The following is a 19,792-nucleotide window of genomic DNA, read 5'->3' as shown; positions in this document are numbered from 1 at the left end:
TGAGAGGAGCCAATGGGGAGCAAAGTGGGGAAGCCACCCATGAGCTGCTTCCCCGTGGTTTGGGAGGCTGGAAAAATATGCTACCAAAGCGAAATGGAAAACTTTTATTATTTTAACTCCTCTCTTACCAAGCTCTTGCTAGCAACTGGTTTTACTGTTCCTTTAACAGGTGGAGGATTTTTCAGATTCTAGATGCAGCAAGGTAAGTAACGATGTATTTTTAGTTTGACTGAACCCAAGTAAGCTAGAATAAATAGACTCTGCACTTGCCTGCCAGTTTAATTTTAGTATAACAAATAGTTAAAGTTTTGACTGGGACATATTCTTCCCAGGGCTCTTTTTTAGTTTAAAACAGCTGAAACCACCCAGGCATGTAGTCTCAGTTCTGAAGGCTGACCTAGTTCAGAAGTGGGATGAATGTTCAGGGCCACCAGCCCAGACAGGTGGGCAGTAGGTCAGTAGCTCCTTTTTCTCTTTTTGCTGAAATACAATGTCACAGTAGAGTGTGTTGTTAAGAAGACCTCAACCATCAATAGCGTTCCTCACAGTGCTTCAGGCACATCTGCCTGTCCCTAGGCAGAACCGTGGTTTAGGGAACAACTAGGTCAGCATTTCATTGAAGGGAAATCAATTATTGGAAGATATCAGGGCTTTTAAAGTATGTAAACATGTAGACTTGCAAGATAGAGTAATCCCACAGGCCAGAGGCCTTCATGACATGAACCCTGCAGGAGAGCGAATCTAATCAAACAGAAGATAGTTCCTCTCTGTGGGGGAGGGGGACACCAGGAATGTTGCCGGCAACGACTGTTGCCATGAGCTTCCACCATCATTTTGCCAGCAGAGAATCATAAGCCATTTTTTAAATGTGTGCTCTAGTTGCTTGGCACATTGTTTTCTAAGGTCATGATGCTCACCAGTACTGTATTTGGCCTGTGGTAGGCGTATTGGCTCCAGAAGTATTTACCAGTGTGTCTGCTTTCTCTTCCTACCACCTACATCTCATCCTGTGCTCCCTGGCCAGATAGGTTAGTGAGAGCAAAGGCTGTAGCTTTGGCATTCCTCCACAAGGACAGACTCCCAGTAAAATAGACTAGATGGGCCATTTTGGGGATGCCCCGTTTAGCTTTTAGCAGCTGGGCTTCCGTATTCCCATTAGGGCCACAGCGGATTTACTTGAAAGCCGAGAATAGTAAATTCAGTGTTTAATTTTATAGCCAGATTATAATTCGTTGAGACAAATGGTATAGACACACAGACACCTAATCACACAATATTAGCATGGGAGGGCATTTAAAGCTCATAGATTGATTGGATGGGTCATGTTAGCCAGAGTACTAGGCTCTGTTACTAACTAGTGGGGTGGCTTTCATCAAGTCCTGTCCCTGCTCTGAGCCTTGATTTCCTCATCTGTGAAATAAAATGAAGTGGATGACCATTAAGAGGATGGTTAATAACATAGGAGCTAATATCCCTATAATTGCTTTTATGGGGGAAATCTTAAGGACTTTGTTTTATTTTTGCTTTAAAATGTACTACATGATAGCACCATCTCTGTATAACAGTTTTGTTATGTAAACAAATCCTGACATACTCCATCTTTATCATGGTGCTGATCAGTTGGACCAGAAGTTATTTTCCGAGCAACTGATACCTGGTGTGTGTTAGTGAGAAAGAAGAGAGGAGTGCAGGTGGTAAGATGGGAAAGAAACCATTTTGGTAAATACCAATGGTGCCATTTTTGAATTCTGGTGAACTGAATGATATATGAAAACCTTTTGCCAGGCTAGCATATTTTTCAACCACTAGTAGAATAATGAAGCAACAATTCATTTGGTAATATGTGGCTTCATAAATGTACAAGATTATGATTATCTCTGCTTCATAATTAACAGTCTGCATAAGTACTTGCTATATTTTAGTTGTCTGAATGGATTTTTGTAATCCAGAGAAAGAAAGGAACAATCACTGGAAGCCATCCCAAATGCCTAGTATTATCGCTACACACATGCACAATTAACAGCGGTACTAATTGCTTCAGACCAGAACCTCATTTGTTTTTCTATAGACAGCAAAAACATTAATTGTCAGAATGTTTGTCACTCTCTCTCTTTCTTTGTCTCTCTCTCTCTTTCCTATAGCCAACTGTATCATAAGGTCTGCAGTTGGTTGTAAGCAAATTATTTGGTTGGATTTTCAGTGTATCATTTTGTGATGGAGTTTCCAAGCTTCTGTTTTAATTTAGCAATCAAAGCCTTGAAAGCCAAAGACTTATTTTTATAATGTTTGAACCATAAACTTCTATATACTTAATGAATAAAAGGATGCTGACATGCCAACCAGTTCTGCTGCTGCATTTACATTCTGCTTTATATTCCATATCTTTAAAATTATTGACATTAGACCTACATCTAAGAATCATAAAAAAATCAAGGTTGGAGGGGACCTTTAAGATCATCCTGTCAAATTCCTTCATTTTTCCTATGAGTTTGTCAGTAATTTGAATCTCAGTAACAACCACCAAATCAATAATTCCACACTCTTTTTAAACTTTCAAACCCTTGGGAACAATTATAGTAAATACATTTGAATTATAAACGATTGTTTTGGAATCATATAGCTTCAACTTATTTTCCAAAGAGCTGAATCAGAATTCTTTAAATATGCCCTCGTAAGGTTTACCTAAATATAGCCATAATGTTGATGGTATAGGTGTGAAAGGAGATGTTCTATGTAAAGCACCTGGCAATGAGACATTCAACTAATATCAGCTCTCTTCCCCTTATGCATAGATTACCTAACCTTAGCATAGTGGAAGTATTACTGCAGCAACTGAGAGTATGTGCTTTTAGAGTCAAACCAATCTTGGGTCCAATCTGGCACTGCCACTTTCTAGCTGTGTGACCTTGGGAATTTAGTTCTGTTCTGTTGGCTTCAGTTAGTTTTCTTGCATGTAAACCATAGAGTTGTTTTGAACATTAAAATGAGATCGTGCATGTTAAGTGCTTAGCATTGTTCCTGGCACATAGTAAATAGTCAATAAATGGTAGTAGTTATTGCCATCATTGTCTGGTATACCCAGTACCAGCCTCACTGGATACTATTTAGGTTATTAAGTATGAAATGTCTGATTTCCTTAAGTACTAAGTTTGACAGTTGATATCTCTGACATTTCACTTTGACACCTGGTTTTATTTTTATTGTGAGGGTACACCCTCATTTTTTTCAAATGCACGGTTTGGCTTGCGATTATCTTTCGAATTTTTTTAGAGCAGTTTTTGTGAAACCATGGATAAGTCAAAAATTCATGTTATTTTTGAATATGAGTTCCATCATGGAACAAATGCAGCACAGACAGCTTGAAATATCAACAAAGTCTTTGGGAAGGATGTGGCTAATGAACACACAGTACGTTGATGGTTTGAGAAGTTCCGTTCTGGTGATTTTAGTCTTGAAAATGAGCCACGTGGGCAACCTGCGACCAAGGTGGATAGTGATGAGCTGAAAGCTGTAGTGGAAGGGAATCCATCTCAACCTACGTGTGAATTAGCAGCAAGGTTTGACGTTACTATTCCAACAATATTGGATCATCTGAAATGAATTGGCAAGGTAAAGAATCTGGATAGATGAGTTCCACATGAATTAAATGAGCATCAGAAGAGACATCATCTCAAAGCTTGCCTTTCTTTGCTGTTATGACATAAAAGCGAGCCATTTCTATACCATATTGTTACATGTGATGGAAAATGGATTCTTTTGGACAATTGCAAGCATTCAGCACAATGGTTGGATAAAGATGAAGTGCTGAAACACAGTCCAAAACTGAATATTCATCAAAAGAAGCAAATGGTGTCTGTTTGGTGGTCCAGTGCTGGTAATATCCACTACAGCTTCATGAAACCTGGTCAACTGATTACAGTGCATGTCTAATGCAGCCAATTGGATGAAATGATGAGGATGCTTGCAATTAAGCAGCCAAGATTGGTCAACAAAGACAGGCCAATCCTCTTACAAGACAATGCTCGACCACGTGTCGCACAAACAATGCTGCTCAAACTACAGAGACTGGACTTGGAAACTCTCTGTCATCCACTGTATTCACCAGACCTTGTGCCAACTGACTACCACTTCTTCCAGGCTTTGAACCACTTCTTGCAAGGAAAAATATTCAATTCTCAACAAGACGTAGAAAATGCCTTTCGTGATTTCATCTCCACTCGCTCTCCAGGTTTCTTTGCTGCTGGCATAAACAAGCTACCGTTAAGATGTCAAAACTGTGTTGATAGTTTAGGCACATCTTTGATTAATTGTACTGGTTCTTGTTTGACATATAATTAACTAAACGTTTGATATGAAATCGGACATTTCATATTTAGTGACCTAATAATAATAGTATTTCTTAATCTCATGGTAGTTTGGGGTACCTACATATACATCTCTACACCTAACATGTGGGCACACAGAGTCCACAAGAATGGCATCAGAAAGACTGAGTTCCAAAAGGTTATCTGTGACTACCATGTTTCATAATCCAATGGCCTCTTCTCTGTTCTCAGTGTTCTTGACCGTTTTGGAGATTCTGGCACTTTCCAACATCTTCGCTTGCCTGAAAGTGTTCATAATTTATCTTGGTGTCTTCTCAACACTCCTTAGGTTTCCTTTTTTGGGATCTCTTTTCCATATACATACACACACACACACACACACACACACACTCTCAGCCTTTCCCTCCCCCTTGCCCCTTTAGATGGAGCAATTCTCAAGGTCCTATCGTTGATCTGCTTCTCTTCTCTTGCTATGTTAACTCCCTGGGTAATTTCATCTCCTCACATAGCTTCACCTTTAACCTCTACACTAATGATTCCCAAATTGACTTCTCCAATCCTTAATTCATTCCAGAGCTCCAGGCTAACTCCAATTTCCAATTGCCTGCTGAGAATCTCCAGGGCAGGATATCCTAGGAGACTGAAAGTGTAGTCTGGCTTTTGTCATCCTCTTCAGGAGTGCAGATAGGGGAATCTAGCTTCAGAAGTATTAAGCGTTGAAAACAAGGAACAAGTGCAGAGCATTAGTCTAGGTGAAGTAAAAGTGGTCTAAGTTAGCAAAGTGGTTTAAAATGAGCTTCCCAGGAAAAGCATCACAAGTAAACTGTGAATTTCTGTTATTATGAACTAGAGATTTCAATTGGCAATTAGAACTTTAAAAGGTGCATTTTCTATAGAGAAGGGAACGGCTTTCCTAAAGGAAAATTGAGGTCACTTTTTAATGAACTGGAAGATTGGTGCTGGAAGATTTAGTGCTGGAAGATTGGTGTGTTTGGAAAAAATGTCAATTAAAATCGTCTTTCTTGGGACACTTATTACGGTTAACCTTGTTTGAGTATTTTGTTAAAGAAACGCCCATGCCAAAGGGAAGGATGATATATTCAACCTGAAGGATGAGCCTATGGGAATTTTGAGACATGTGCATGCATAGACACGAACACATATGCTGGGTCAGGTATGCCTGAGATTTTAAATGGATGCAAACAATTCTATCAGGGGTAGATAGGTTTTTTTTTCTTTCATTCATTCTACAAATATTTACTGAATATGTCAGGCTCTCTGTGGAGCAATGAGGCTATGAATATAAAACATATAGGGTCTCTGTCCTTAAGTAGCAAATACATTTTCCTTTAGTTATGTGCAGGTACATTGACAATTTAATTTGCCCTAGAAATATCTGCAGCATGTCACAAATTGTTCAGTGACCATAACCTTGCTGACACTCTTAATGACCAAAGAGGAACTTAAGGGAAATAAGACAGTGCTAAAGTGGGAAAAGAATGTGCATAAATCTGAATTAGAAATTGATTACTTCCTTTAAATTTAGTAAACATTGAATTGCTTTGGGGTTTTACATTTCAAGTTGGCTTGTCAGTGTTTCAGGCCAGAGTAAGAATGATTATGTCTAACCCTAAAGCTTAATTAGAGCAAAGGGATAGACAAATCCTGGTTAATGTTTGTACCATTGTTAGGTGAATTAGTCTTAAGTGAGCTATTCCTACAGAAACTACAGACTCTGGGCTGATATCTTTATCACAGAGAATGATATCCCATTTGCAGAAGGGTGGTCCCGTTCTCCACCTTCCCAAAATTAAGTACAGTCACTCTCAGTTGAATTACTAGCCTATGAAGTATTCAAAGACCGTTTTACTCTACAAATGGGAATCACCTACTCAGGGCGAGTTCCTTGCCCTCAAGGTTACATCCCATCCTCCCCTTTAGAAATGTAGCATAGGCTTTGTCTGCAAGTCTCAATTCCAAGAGTCCTTGGTGCCAACTGTCAATTTCAAAGTCCCCTTTACGGTCACTCCCAGGTTCCCATGGATCCCTCCTTGGATTAGTAAACCTAGAGATCTACCTGGATGCTCCAGAGCTCCTGCCATGGCTATACAGAGGGCACCCACTCTCCATTCCACTATGCTAGCACCTCCTTCCGATCTCTCATGGCTCCAAAAACTCTCATGATAACGATGCACATATTAACCAGTGTTTTTATTTCCTCTGCCCTAAATGAGTTAGAGATATTGATGAATTAGGGGCATTATTTTATTCTCACCGGAGTTTAGGGTAATAAAAACATCTTCAAATTTAGAGCCTTGAATGTCTTTATTCTTAGAGTTTTCATCAATCGCAGTCTAACTTCTTTTACATTTCTCAGATTTATTCATTCAATATATATCTCCTTATTACTTACTATGATGCAGGCATTGTTCTAGGCACTGAGGACAATAAGACAGACAAGCTTCCCATTCGTGTGTTTCTTAAGGAGTGGGGTGTGTGTGTGTGTGTGTTGGAGGGAAATTAATTGAAAGTAAACAATTATGCAAGTAAATGAACAAGATTATCTTACAGAGTAATAAGTGCCATGAAGAAAATCAAACAAATTGGGTAGAGAATTGGATCAGATGGGTAGGGACTGATCAGGGAAGGCCTCCCTGATGAGGTGAATTTTGCTCTTTGCCTTTGCTTGTTTTGTACAGACTTCAATTACACTTTGGGTCCTTTGGTTTCCTCATTTTATGCTTTTCTGGGTTCAATACCCATTCTAATTTTGCTACTTCTGGCCGCCTCCCCTTAGCTAGTTGTGAAGCATAACCCAACATACCCCCTTGTCAAACTTTTGTTCCACACTTTTCTTCTCCTCATCAGCATTAGAGTTCAGCAGGTTCACTCTCTTCCCTATTATAGAATATAAATGGGCCTGCTAATTGCTTAGGGATATTTTATGTGATTACTCAGAGCATTTTTGTTACTCAAGGCAGACTACCTGTTGAAAGAAAAATCCAAGTATTAAAGGTTAGTAAGCATTTGGCTTTGCCTATTTCTGTAGGAGGAGGAGCCATTGATAAAATCAGTGCTCAAAGTAGATGATCTCTAAGGTTCTTTCTAGCTCTAAAGTGGTCCAATTAGTTGTTTTCAGAGCCATGAGCCAAAATCTCTTTCCAACATTCTGTTTCATTTTGTAAAGTGGGTATGTAGGAACATTTTCCAGTGTATCAGAACTACTTGTATTACACATAAGTTTTCCGGCAAAAGCCAGCTTTACAATTCTCGTAAATGTCACAAAAAGTTAAAACATTGCTTCTTCTTTTAACCTCTGCTAGCAAGGGCAACAAGTCAGTACCACAGATGCAATTGTGAACATCTTAAATGCTAATATCTGGAAGTTCACTGTCCTCTCTGCTTGCCTACAGGGAAGCTTCAAAAAAACAAACAAACAACAAAAAAAAACCCCAAACACCACTAAAATGAGTGGTTTCAGAATGATATGCTACAGGTGTTGCCTGTTAGTGAGTTAAGTGCCAAGAAAAGCATGTTAACTCTTAGGAGGCTGTTCAGGATTCTTCCAGCCATCATGATGTCATCCTCAGCACCTAGTCAAGCCCTCTAACTGAAGTATGAATAGGAGCTAGAAAGCTGCCTTCCCTAACTTCCCTCACACCTTCCCACCTGTCCCACTGAACTTTAGGGGAGAAGATGGGGAAGTAGGAAGAGTAGGTTTGAAAAGGCGGAACAGAAAGAACGTTGCCAAGATCCTAAGTACCCTGCATCTTTCTTCTTTAAAAATTCTATGTTTTCACTTACTATTCCACTTATTACTCAGAATCTTGGCCATGCTCTAAACACAAGAATAAGCTCCATGACTAGATTTTAGGAAAGCAGTCTTTTTAAAAAATCCAGAGAAAAGCTGAGCATGATTCTGTGGTAAAGAAATCTGAAGGAGAAGAGGAGCCAAGAGGATTTGGAAACGCCAAGAAATGCAACTGTGATTTCCAGTCACAGAGCATCTTGACATAGAAAAAGAGTGGGGCTTAGGGAAAGAAGTGAGGAAGACACATAGCACAGGGAGGTATTGTGTGACTCTAATTGAAAAGGCCGTTATGTTCTAGAGTTGAGGAAACAGATACACACCAAGACGATGACTTATCCAAGCACAGCGGCTAATTAGTGGCAGATGCAAGACAAGAACCCAAGTCAGCTGAATCCTGTCCAGTACCTTGATTTGTAATTAACTATATTAGTTGATTTTTTTTTTCTTTCTATTTGCTTGCTTTTGCTGTTTACTTCTTGGTGCTACGTTTGTTGCCAGCACTTGTAATTCATTATGCTCAAAGAACTTTATCAACAAAGGTGTGGGCAAAATCCCTTAGGAACAGGTAAAGGGAGTTTTGTTGGTGGGTTTGGGCCAGCTGACAGGTAGTGCAGGATGACATAGATGAGATAGTGGCTGGATTGGAAATAGAGCCTAAACTCAAGACTCAGCCAAAATAAACAAAGAGAGAGAGAATTGTCCCTATAGACTGGGCATGTCCAGTTAAAGGGACACATCATCTTTTTAATGCTCATTCTTAATGACAGCTGTAGCCCATTCTCCATCAGAAGATTTAAATGTCTTTGGGGGAGGGGAGGTTTCTCAGTACTTTGGATCTTTTTCCAGGAGTATCTGTGGCCTTTCCCTTGCCTTTCTATTTCACTATTCTGGATGGTTTTTTTGTCTGTAATGTTTTCCCTTAGTTTGGTCTCACTGTCTTGGCCAGGGCATTCCAAGCCCAACTATATATCATAGGAGATCTTATGTGCATGTAAAATGGAGAACACTGTTTCACAAATTAGAAATTACTAAATTATTTCTGTTCCCCTTTCGGAGTTGAAATATTTTCTACTTGGCAAATGGCTCTTCTCCAGAATCTTAAAATTCCACCTAGGAAAAATAATGACTGTCACTGTGGCACCATGGGGCTTCCTGTCCCTTCACTTTCATTGGCTTGCCATCCGATGGGTTCCATTGATTTTCCAGACAGCTCAGCCTTGCCTTATCAGCCAGACACTGGAATTATAAGGGGGCTTCATCAAGGCCTTGTGTGGTTTGAAAACTTTTCAACCTTCCTAATTTGGGCAGTGGGTATGCTACAAACCATCTGTAAATGGCATTTGGCGGCACATTGGTCTTCCTTCTCACGGCTTCTATTAAATACAATTTCTGACTTGATTTCTGCTGGTCATAGGGCACAGTTTACCTTCTCTTCTCTGGGAGCTATTGTTCATTTGTTAGGAGACCTAAAATAAAGCTGCTTGTGTACAGCCAGGGAATGTCAGCCTCATCCTAAACTGGCATAAATGGGCCTTTAAATGGCCTTTACTGATTTTTCTATATTAAAATGTAAATGCGCATGAGACTATATGAGGAGCCTGTGCATAGTGTTTCTTCCATTTTTTTCTTATGAATTGATTTGACAGTGTCAGATGACACATGAGGCAAAGAGTTTCTTAAGCTCATTTCAGCTTATCTGCACGAAAAGGAATGCAAGCTACAAGGAAAAAATGGACATTGCACGATGCTTTAGGCAAGAACCATTTTCTGACTCACAAACACCTTTCAGACAGTGGCCCACCTTCTGAACTTGTGCAGGGCAAAGTGGTCACTGTGATATTCTTTTGCTTAAATAAGCTTTCCTGACTAATTAATGAGCATTCATTTCTGGTTACATAAGAAACAGAGGTTTTTCTGAAATTTATAAGGAATGAAATGAATAGAGAGTCTCAAAAAACTAATTGGTTATAATTATAAATGCTGGCATCTTATATGAGAAAATGAAATAGGATAGGAGGATTGGAGCTTTTTGATGAGGATTCTCTGAAAAGCACACAATGTTGTATTATTGAAGAGCCACATGATTTAACACTCAGTGATCATGAAATCTCATGTAAAGCCATCCACCAGGAGAGTTTGGTAAGCCTCACTTATTCCTCTCTATATGAGCATATTCAGTTTCTTCTTTACAATGCTAGTAAAATATTTATAAATAAAACAACACTCTTGAGGTTGATTTTAGACTCAACCCACATGAACTACAATTTACCATGATTTCCTGAGCACTGCCTTTCTAATCAGAGTGAAAACAGGATAGCTATGGGGTAGTCCTCTTTCTCTGCCTTCTGTCCTGCAATAATCTCAAGCACAGGCTCTCTGATCTTCCCTTCTCTTGTAGGAGGTGCTCCGTGTCTTGGCATTGGGTACTTTTTCACTACTTTCCATAGCCTGCAATCAGGTCAGTTGGCACTGAGTCATTTTGAGACTGAGGGGAAACAGGTGATGGCCTTCAGTAGATTTGAGGAAACCAAGAGGGGACTTCCACCTTGTTGATTATTCAGTACTGTGATTGAATATTTACTATTAATTGATCAATTCCTTCAGTCATTACAGATATATTTATAGTGCACCTACTGTAAGCCAGCACTATTCTTAGTGCTAGGGATATGACAATTGAATAAGAGAAGTGAAGTTCCTGCTCTCAGGGAGCTTACATTCTAGTAGGGGATAAAATAGATAATCTGAAGAAAGCAAGTCAATAAAACATGTCCAGATTGTGATGAATGTTATGAAAGAAATAAGCAGAGTGCTAGGTAGGGAATGTGTAGCCTTTGGAATAATCTCAGTGGGGGCAAACTTTATCCTTTGTGGATAGATTTGATTTTGGGAAACATCAAAAATGATATGGAGCCAGTTCTCATAAATATACAGTGGAAGATCAAATTGATTAATAATGATCTTGGCCTTAAATAAGGGTTACATATACTTAACTGTAATATTTTTGAATGTCAATGGTGACAAACACTTCCATGTTTTTAAATGCAGTGAAAGGGCTCCAGCAATGGATGTTGTCATTTGGTAATCATTTAGGCATCTGTAGCTACCAGTAGCACTCACTGTCTTTATTTCCCTGCTTCTCTTCAATTCTGGTCAACCCTTGTCATCACTGGCAAATGTACTTTAACTGTTCTGTTGGTATATAAAATAAACATTTAGAGACAGTACAAACTATATAGTACAGCTGTAACACATGAAATTTGATTGTGACAGCCTATAATTTAGTACATCTCATTAGCCCAAATAAAGTGAAATTTCATTTATGCTATTTTGTATCAAGTAGATCCAAAGAATGCTAATGTGCCACTTTGATGACATACACTCAATTGAAGTCTAGGAAAAGAAAGAATATCATAAGCAAGAATGTTAATATGGAGATGAATGGACAAAGGAAGCCATAATAAGAGAATTGAAGACCCTTTGTGTGCTAACTTCAGTGGTTTCTACCACTTCCCTTTAGTGATTCCATTTGTTCTAGAAATTTCCCCAGTAAAGGAGAGCTTATAGAGATGGTTTTGTAAAATGGAAAGAAGCCAATGATAGCCATTTAATTACTTCTTTAGTGTGATTTTAGCTCCCTGTTTTGAGAAGCATTGATCTTCTCAATGGGTTTTTACTTGAGCAACTACTCTTCCAGACACTGTACCAGGCACTAGGGGTGAATCATAAAGAGATCCTGCCTTTATGGGACCTGCAGTTGAATTGGGGAGACATAACTAAACATTGTAGTGGAATATGGCGTATGCTAATATAAAGATACACACTCGGTGCCTCAAAGAGTTTACACTAGATTGAGGTTGTTGAGTCAGAAGCTACTAAGGAAACTATCCTATGATTTACTATAGCTAGTGATGAAGCAAGTGTGTTCATTTTCTTTATCTCATATATAAATCTCTTTGCAGCCTTAACATGATTCACATGCATACATTCAATCTCTTTGCCAATTTTAAAGGCAGGTAGAGTAGTGAGATCTAGCACAAAATAAGAAGCTTTGGCTGGGCATGGTGGCTCACACCTGTAATCCTAGCACTTTGGGAGGCCAAGGTGGGAGGATCACTTGAGGCCAGGAGTTCAAGACCAGCCTGGACAACATAGCAAGACCCCATCTCTAAAAAAAAAAAATAGAAAAATTAGCCAGGCATGGTGGCATGTGCCTGTAGTCCCAGCTACTCGGGAGGCTGAGGCAGGAGGATCACTTAAGCCCATGAAGTGGAGGTTACAGTGAGCTGACACCACTGAACTCCAGCCTGAGCAACAGAGTGAGACCCTGTCTCAAAAGAAAGGTAGCTTTTATAGGGAATATTCTGTAGTTTCTTCTTGAACACTAGACTGGTTCAGAATAACTCCCATCTGACCTGTTGTGACGAGCTGGCCTTAATTTTCTTTTCTCTTCTCTCTCTTTCTTTTTTTTCTTTTTGCAACACTTGCTCCACTTCTAGCAGCAAATCTGAGCCGAAAGCACAGATTCATTGCCTGTTTGCATCAGACACTAAATAGGCACTGAACAGAGGATTAAGATAGCCCTGTCTTCTGGGAGCTTATAATCTAAAACAGACAACAAACTGGAAAGAATATCCAACACACCTGATAAGCTCATTTCCCTTCTCCTATAAATCCCAAGAAAACAGAAAGGGGTGAGTCACATTCTACAGGATTAGAAAACTTCCCTAGAGAGTAGTCTCTGTCTTTTAGTGACTTTTCAAGTTGAAAGGTATTTTGTATATAACATGCAATAGATTACAGTGTTATTTTTAAAAGTGAGGATGAGAAAACAAGCAATATTCTTCCTTTCTTTTTTTACTATCAACAAGCTACATTGGAAGGTATGGACCAAATTAAAAGTGGATTCTTGATTTGCCGTGGGGAAATTATGTGCAGTATTTTTAATACCCTAAGGTCAGGGTCAACTTGTGGGAAGAAGACATATCATAAAAATTAATTTAAGAAACTAGCCTTGAGATATTTCCTAATAATCCCACAGGTGAACGCAACATCTGTGTAGTAATAAAGGTGCTTAGTTTGACTTTCTTAGCAAAAGGAGATATTAACAAAACATGACCAAAGCTCGAAGCTGAGGCAATACAGTAAATAATGGGGCTCTACTAGGTATTTATATTGTAAGGAAGTGAGCATTTGTAAAAAATGGTGAAAAAGTAAGACACCTGCCAAACTAAGATTAATTTCCCTAAGCCTGTGTGTGTGAGAGAGAGACAGAGAGAGGAACAGATATGCAGAGATAAAGAGACACAGAGTAGCAAGAGGCTAAGCCAGAGATGGGCAGAGACCAGGAAGTGTAAATTAGCCAAGCTAAAATTACATTCCAACTCTATCATTAAATTCAGTGAGAGATCTTGGTCAGGTCACTTCTCTCTGGGCCTCAGTTTCTCCATCGTAAAATGAGGGGATATATTAGAAGGTGACTGTATGGAATCTACTGACTCTCTGGTTCCACTCTTTTTTTTTTTTTTTTTTTTTGAGACAGAGTCTCTCTCTGTTGCCCGGGCTAGAGTGCCGTGGCGTCAGCCTAGCTCACAGCAACCTCAGACTCCTGGGCTCAAGCGATCCTCCTGCCTCAGCCTCCCGAGTAGCTGGAACTACCGGCATGCGCCACCATGCCCGGCTAATTTTTTCTGTATATTTTTAGTTGTCCAGATAATTTCTTTCTATTTTTTTAATAGAGACAGGGTCTCGCTCTTGCTCAGGCTGGCGTCGAACTCCTGACCTCAAGCGATCCTCCCACCTCGGCCTCCCAGAGTGCTAGGATTACAGGCGTGAGCGCCCATGAGCGCCCAGCCTTGTTCCACTCTTGAGGTAGGTAAATGAAAAGGCAGGCAGGTGGGTAGGTAGGAAATATACATGGGCGGGCCTGCAGATAGAAAGGCAGGCCATATCCATGCACATGCTGGCTTAACAAAAATAGGTCCCCCAAAGTTGTGGGGGACCAGTGAACTGTGAATCAAAAAGAGCACCAGCCACATCCACAAATTCATCTCCTCACTTTTGATATTGCCATGGTGAACTGAGGAACTGGCAGCTCTCCTTTTGCCTGAGCCTTTTCTGACTGGCTGGGCTGACTCTCTTTCCTCCACAGGCTCAGAGGAATAGAACAGTTGTGCGACGATCCGTAAATGGGCCTCTGATGCCCAAATGGAAGAACTCAGTTGTTAGGCTTTGCACATATGACCATTACCCTGCCTCCCCCAACAGAACCTCCCATTGGAGGGAGAGGTGGAGACTGCCTACTCTTCTAACTTCTAACACTTAAGGATTGAGGAAACTCGAATAACCTACCATGCCTATTCTTACCTAACTTTCCTGGATGCCTGTCTGTTAGTAAAGTTCTATGGCTAATTTTGAGCACGCTGTGTTCCCCAGACTTTCTCCACTTTTTTTTTTTTTTTTGAGACAGAGTCTCATCTCACTCTGTTGCCCGGGCAAGAGTGCCGTGGCGTCAGCCTAGCTCACAGCAACTTCAAACTCCTGGACTTAAGCCGATCTTCCTGCCTCAGCCTCCCGAGTAGCTGGGACTACAGGCATGCACCACCATGCCCGGCTAATTTTTCTATGTATATTTTTAGTTGTCCATATAATTTCTTTCTATTTTTAGTAGAGACAGGGTCTCGCTCTTGCTCAGGCTGGTCTCGAACTCCTGAGCTCACCCGCCTCGGTCTGCTAGAGTGCTAGGATTACAGGCGTGAGCCACCATTCCCAGCCAAAGTTTACCACTTTTAAAGGTTCACGGGTCTTGTTTGCAGGGTTGTGGAACTGATGAGAATAATTAGTACTTGTCAAGTTCCCAGCCAGCAAGTGAGTGACTTTAGTAAACAGCTAACAATGTACTCAGTGGACAAACTAAGTGCAGCAAAAAGATGAGGCTTTACAGATGGATTTTAGTATTTGGTTTATTTCATTTCATTAGTTTTTGGAAGAAGTAAAATACTGTGATATTCTGCTTTGCTTACAATTTACCATCTTTCCTAAAAATATTAATAATACTCTAAGAGTTTAGCCTGAGAGCACATGGGCTAACAGTAGGTCCCCCTCCAGGCGAATTGGATTAGACATTGGTGTCTCAAGAAACTTCTTTGGCATCTGGGACACCATTTTGCAATGTATCCAGATCTTCACATTCTGATACTAGTACATATGGTAAGAATGTATGAAAAGCAACTCCATCAAAAATGCATTTCTTCAGTGAAAGATGGATCACAGGATAACAGAATCCATACCGTGCCCATCACTTTTAGTACTTTCTTAGGAGGCTTTTGCCATCACTGAAAGCCCTGCTTTTTCAGGCCACGTGAGCCCTGAGAACAAAGGCCAGGATGAGCATGCTGTATGAGGATGATGAAGAGGCCAGGCTGGCTGCAGCCAAGCTTGCTCTTAACACTAAGTGGCTCATGGTGTTGGTTGAGTCTAGTGGAGCCTGCTTGGACATGATGCTGAAAGGCAGGAGAGAGGTTTGGCTTCCACATACATCTCCAGCCTGACCTCTTCCCTGGACATCAGACTTCTGGAAGCAACAGCCCACTCCTTATCTCCACTGGGTGGTTTAATTTGTATCTCAAATGTCACCTGCCCTCAAACAAACTCCTGACTTTTCCCCAGAACTTGGTCATCTCACATTCTTTCCCATCTCAGTAAGTGGCAACTCTGTCCTTCCAGTTGCTCAGGAAAAAACCCTCAGACTATCTTTCACACTTCTTCTCTCCCAGGCCATATCTAATGCATTAGCAAATTCTGTCTACTGCACCTTCATAATATATCTGGACTATGACCACTTCTCGCCAGTATCATCTCTGCCATCCTAGTCTAAGCCACCATCATTTCTTACATGGGCTTCTCTAAAAGCCTCCTGGCTGGCTTCCCTGCTTCCACCATCAACCCCCTGCAGTCTTTTTTCCACCTAGTAGCCATAATAATGATCCTTTTAAAATGTTAAATTGGATCTTGTCATTTCTTTGTTCCAACCCCCACCCCCATCTCATTCAGTATACAACACTGCCAGGTCCTGTAGAGTGTGGCCCCGTCCCCTGTCTGACCTCATACTTTATTACTCTTCCCATGCCCATTTCTCTCTATTCACACCAGTCTCCTAGCTTTACCTTAAATATGCCAGGCCTTCTGCTACCTCAGGGCCTTTGCACTTGCTCCTCTCTCTGCCTGTAAAGCTCTCCCCTAGATATCTATAGGGCCGGGTTCTTAAATTCATTCAGGTCTTTCTTCAAATGTCATAGGAATAAGATTGCCAAGAAGCCTGATTCTTAAAAAGATGACACTGGGCTTGGCCAGCAGGAGGTCACTGATGACCTTTCAGAGGGCAGTTGTAGTCGGGTCATAGAAGAGGAGCCAGGTTGTTTTCCTGATCATCTGTAGCCCTTACTAGGCTGTGTACTCCTTGAGTTCGATGCTTTTGTGTCATTCATCCTTGTCTCTCCGGCATCCTTCACAGTGCGTGGCACCCAGGAGGCGCTCACTCCATGTTTGGGGAATGAGGGCACAAGTCTTACTTTTAAACAGTTGGTTACATTAAAATACATTAAATTGCTGAATGTCAGTTTTTTACGGGGAATATGTTTGAAAAATAAAATCTGTGCCTTTATTGTAGACCCATTCACTGAGTGACATGGTGGTAAACATGTGATTTAGAGGTTTTCAGTGCACACAAATTGGGGGCTGGTGGCTGAGACCACCATCCTTGGTCTCTTAAGGAGATAAGAAAGTTCAATCTTTGCTCGTGTATTTAACCAGCTCACTTCCCTTTTAAAATCCCCCTTTTAGACACTGGAAGGGCTATTTAAATTCAAAAGCTATTTTGGGGTTCAAGCAAAATCTTAATGACTTTAGAGACAGATGTTTAACAGATAGTTCAGATAGTTAACATCCAGCTAGTGGTGAAAAAGCATACTTAACATGAGTACCCTAATAATTTTAATTGGGTTCAACCTTCATCTCCTTTATCTCCCCTCTTTTATCTAACAGTGTGCTGGAGTTCAAAACACCAACTTAGGAACGGCGTTTCTTCTCATATACTGCTCCCTCTTCCAGGCTCTGCCCTCTGAGATCTTTCCCTAGGCACCAGTTAGAGAAGGTTGGCCTTCCCTAAGACTCTTTATTCTTACAGCCGTTGACACCAGCAGTAAATCCTGCTATCCTTTACTGTCTGAGAACTGTATGAAGGTCACTTCTGCAGTATGGGCCTCTAAGCCAATGGCTGGGAAGTCTTGGCAGAACTCAGCTCCCGTTTCTAGCATGGCTCTGAAACCAGCTCTGCCTGCAAATGCCAGAGTTATAGACTTCAAGTCCTCTATTTCCTGACTGTGTTCATGACTTGTACCCTCTTAGGTCAGTCCCCAAGGGCTGCCCCATATGCCCTGATGTCTACTGTGTTTATCATGTGAGACATTTACCAATGGGGGAGGAAACACAGTATTATGAGTGTGGCCAAGAATAGGTGGTCACTCTACCAGAAATGCAAGAGGTCATTTCATACTCCTACAAAAGAGTATGTCTGTGACTCCCTCTGCTGTAAGTCAAATGCATACTCAACTGTTATACGCCATCCAGGTTCATGCAATGAACATTTGCTGAGTGCCAGTCAGCCTGGGTGTAAAGGAGGTGGGGGAAATAAAATGAAACACGATCCACATACTCTGAAAAAGCCCGTGATCTACAGATGGTAGAAATAGTGATCAAGGTGTAGACAGATCCTATGATTTAATGCAATATAATCAGGTCTGAACAAGAGGAAGGCATTGATGTTGCCTGAGGCTATAGAGAAGGCTATTTAATACAATAGGCAACTGTGGGTTTTCAGAGAGAAACAGGAGTTTGTGGAGAGGAGAAGATGGGGAAGGGCAATCCAGTTAGAGGAAGTAGTTTTGTAAAGGCACAGAGGTAAGGAGAAGCATGGAGGATCTGGGAAGGGTGGTGGTGTGACATTTAGAAAATATGCAAGGCCAGGTTCCATCATGGAGGGGCTTGGAAGCCACGCTGAGAAGTACACCTGATTTGGTAGGAAATAAGGAGCCTCCTGAAGTGACCAAGCAGGGAAGGGGTGAAATAGCTGTTTTTTCCAAAGATAATACTGGCTTAATTGTGGGGCATAGAAGGGAGGGGGTTGATGCCATAACAGGTAACTACTGCTGTCCTCTCATCATCAATGCATTGACCACACCGAGAAAACAACTCTCAGTGGGAAAGGGGGTACAGTGCTCGTCTTGAGGTCTGGGTCACCTCGGCAGAAGTGGCGTCCCATTACTTGTGCTGCTAGCGGTTACACTGAGTGTGGGCTGGGAGCTCCTTGTTACTAGGCAAAAGTCCTCAGTAGGAGACTGTTTGTAATCATGCCTAAAATTACTTCATTATTGGAACCTGTGTTTGATCTGTGATTAGGAGCTGGATGAAGAAATCAAGTAATCAACCATTGAAATTGTAACCACAAACTGTTCTATAAACAACCATCTTCCCCCGCCTCTCCCGCCCCATGCAGCAAACTTGAAAACAGAGGCTTTCCTGTTGTTTTTCTACCTGATGGGTTTTAGCCAGTGCTTTTGAGTCTTGTACAAGTCGGAGCGCAATGCCTGACGGCCACAATGACTCCTTTCTTCTTACACGTGAATCATTTGTGTTATCCCTTGTTGGACTAAGACAAGACAGTCACCTAGGGAGTCTGGAACTGTTAAAAGTATGCAACTTATTAAGATTTACCTAGTGAAGGTAAAGAAGTTTGCTCTTAATGGAACTAAGGAGAAACCGCCTGAAGTTCAAGATGAAGAATAGTTAAATAACACCCTCAGAGATTGTTGCCTTTTGAATGCGGTGTTGGAAGTAGCTTTTGTCCTGAAGGGTTTTATTCTAGGCCAAAGGCGGTTAAATACTGCAGCCTATAGAGATATGTATTTTTGTAAGACAACCTTAGGGCTTATTGACTTTTTCTTGTCTGGGCCTGCAGTGTGCTTAACCTTCCAGACGTGTAACAAATAGTCATAAATTATAAGTAAGATCTAAACTTCATTTTGGGAAGACCGTGGCAGCAACCAGGCAATAGCATCACATGAAGCAACTGACTGCAAGAAAAGTGCACCCACAGCCTGCTTTGCTCCTATAATGCCTGGGGCCAACCAGACAGGAGCAGTTTGAGATGTTATCTCCCTTGATCATTTTTCTGACACTAAGAGGTAGTGCCTAGTAGTTGCTCAGCAAGTTTCACTTTCCTCCTTTGTTATTATGTTACGGCTCAAAATATTTAGAGATCATAACACAGAAGAGCCCTTAAGGATCCTTCAATTTTACAAAATAAGTACAAAGGCTCATGGAAGTTAGTGACTTACCATCTGTCCTCGCTAGTGTCAGCAGAAGCAGAGCTACAATCAGGTCTTTAACCCAGATGTTCTGCTTGGTTAGATGAGAGCAGGCTTTCCTTTGCCCCTGGGGATAACTCCAGTAGTCCAGTAATAACATTGGCTCTTTCACAAAAATCTGCTTTGACAAGTATGCATCCTTGGCACTTGACATAATAACACCAACAAGTATAGCTAACACTTGCATGGATAGCACTTTATAGTTTGCATGGTGCTTTTCACCGTAACACTTTGAC

At 40.9% G+C, this 19,792-nt stretch overlaps 1 protein-coding gene across 2 annotated transcripts in view; it reads left to right on the top strand.

Annotated features, from left to right (window-relative positions):
• The window catches only part of LOC138378120 (heparan-sulfate 6-O-sulfotransferase 2), a 321,943-nt gene that overhangs the window by 244,265 nt on the left and 57,886 nt on the right, over positions 1–19,792 (top strand). The window contains exon 3 of one of the 2 annotated variants that reach the window (XM_069463423.1): positions 170–202. The exons of the other annotated variant lie outside the window; for it this stretch is intronic. Within the exon in view, the coding sequence (XP_069319524.1) occupies positions 170–202 (33 nt within the window). The remainder of the gene's footprint in view (positions 1–169; positions 203–19,792) is intronic. 2 annotated transcript variants of the gene reach the window in all.

This window comes from Eulemur rufifrons, chromosome 30 (assembly GCF_041146395.1).
Source record: "Eulemur rufifrons isolate Redbay chromosome 30, OSU_ERuf_1, whole genome shotgun sequence".
In the NCBI taxonomy this organism is placed as follows: Eukaryota; Metazoa; Chordata; class Mammalia; order Primates; family Lemuridae; genus Eulemur; species Eulemur rufifrons.
Note: the sequence above shows the minus strand (reverse complement) of the source record. Positions and strands in the feature narration are given on the sequence as shown.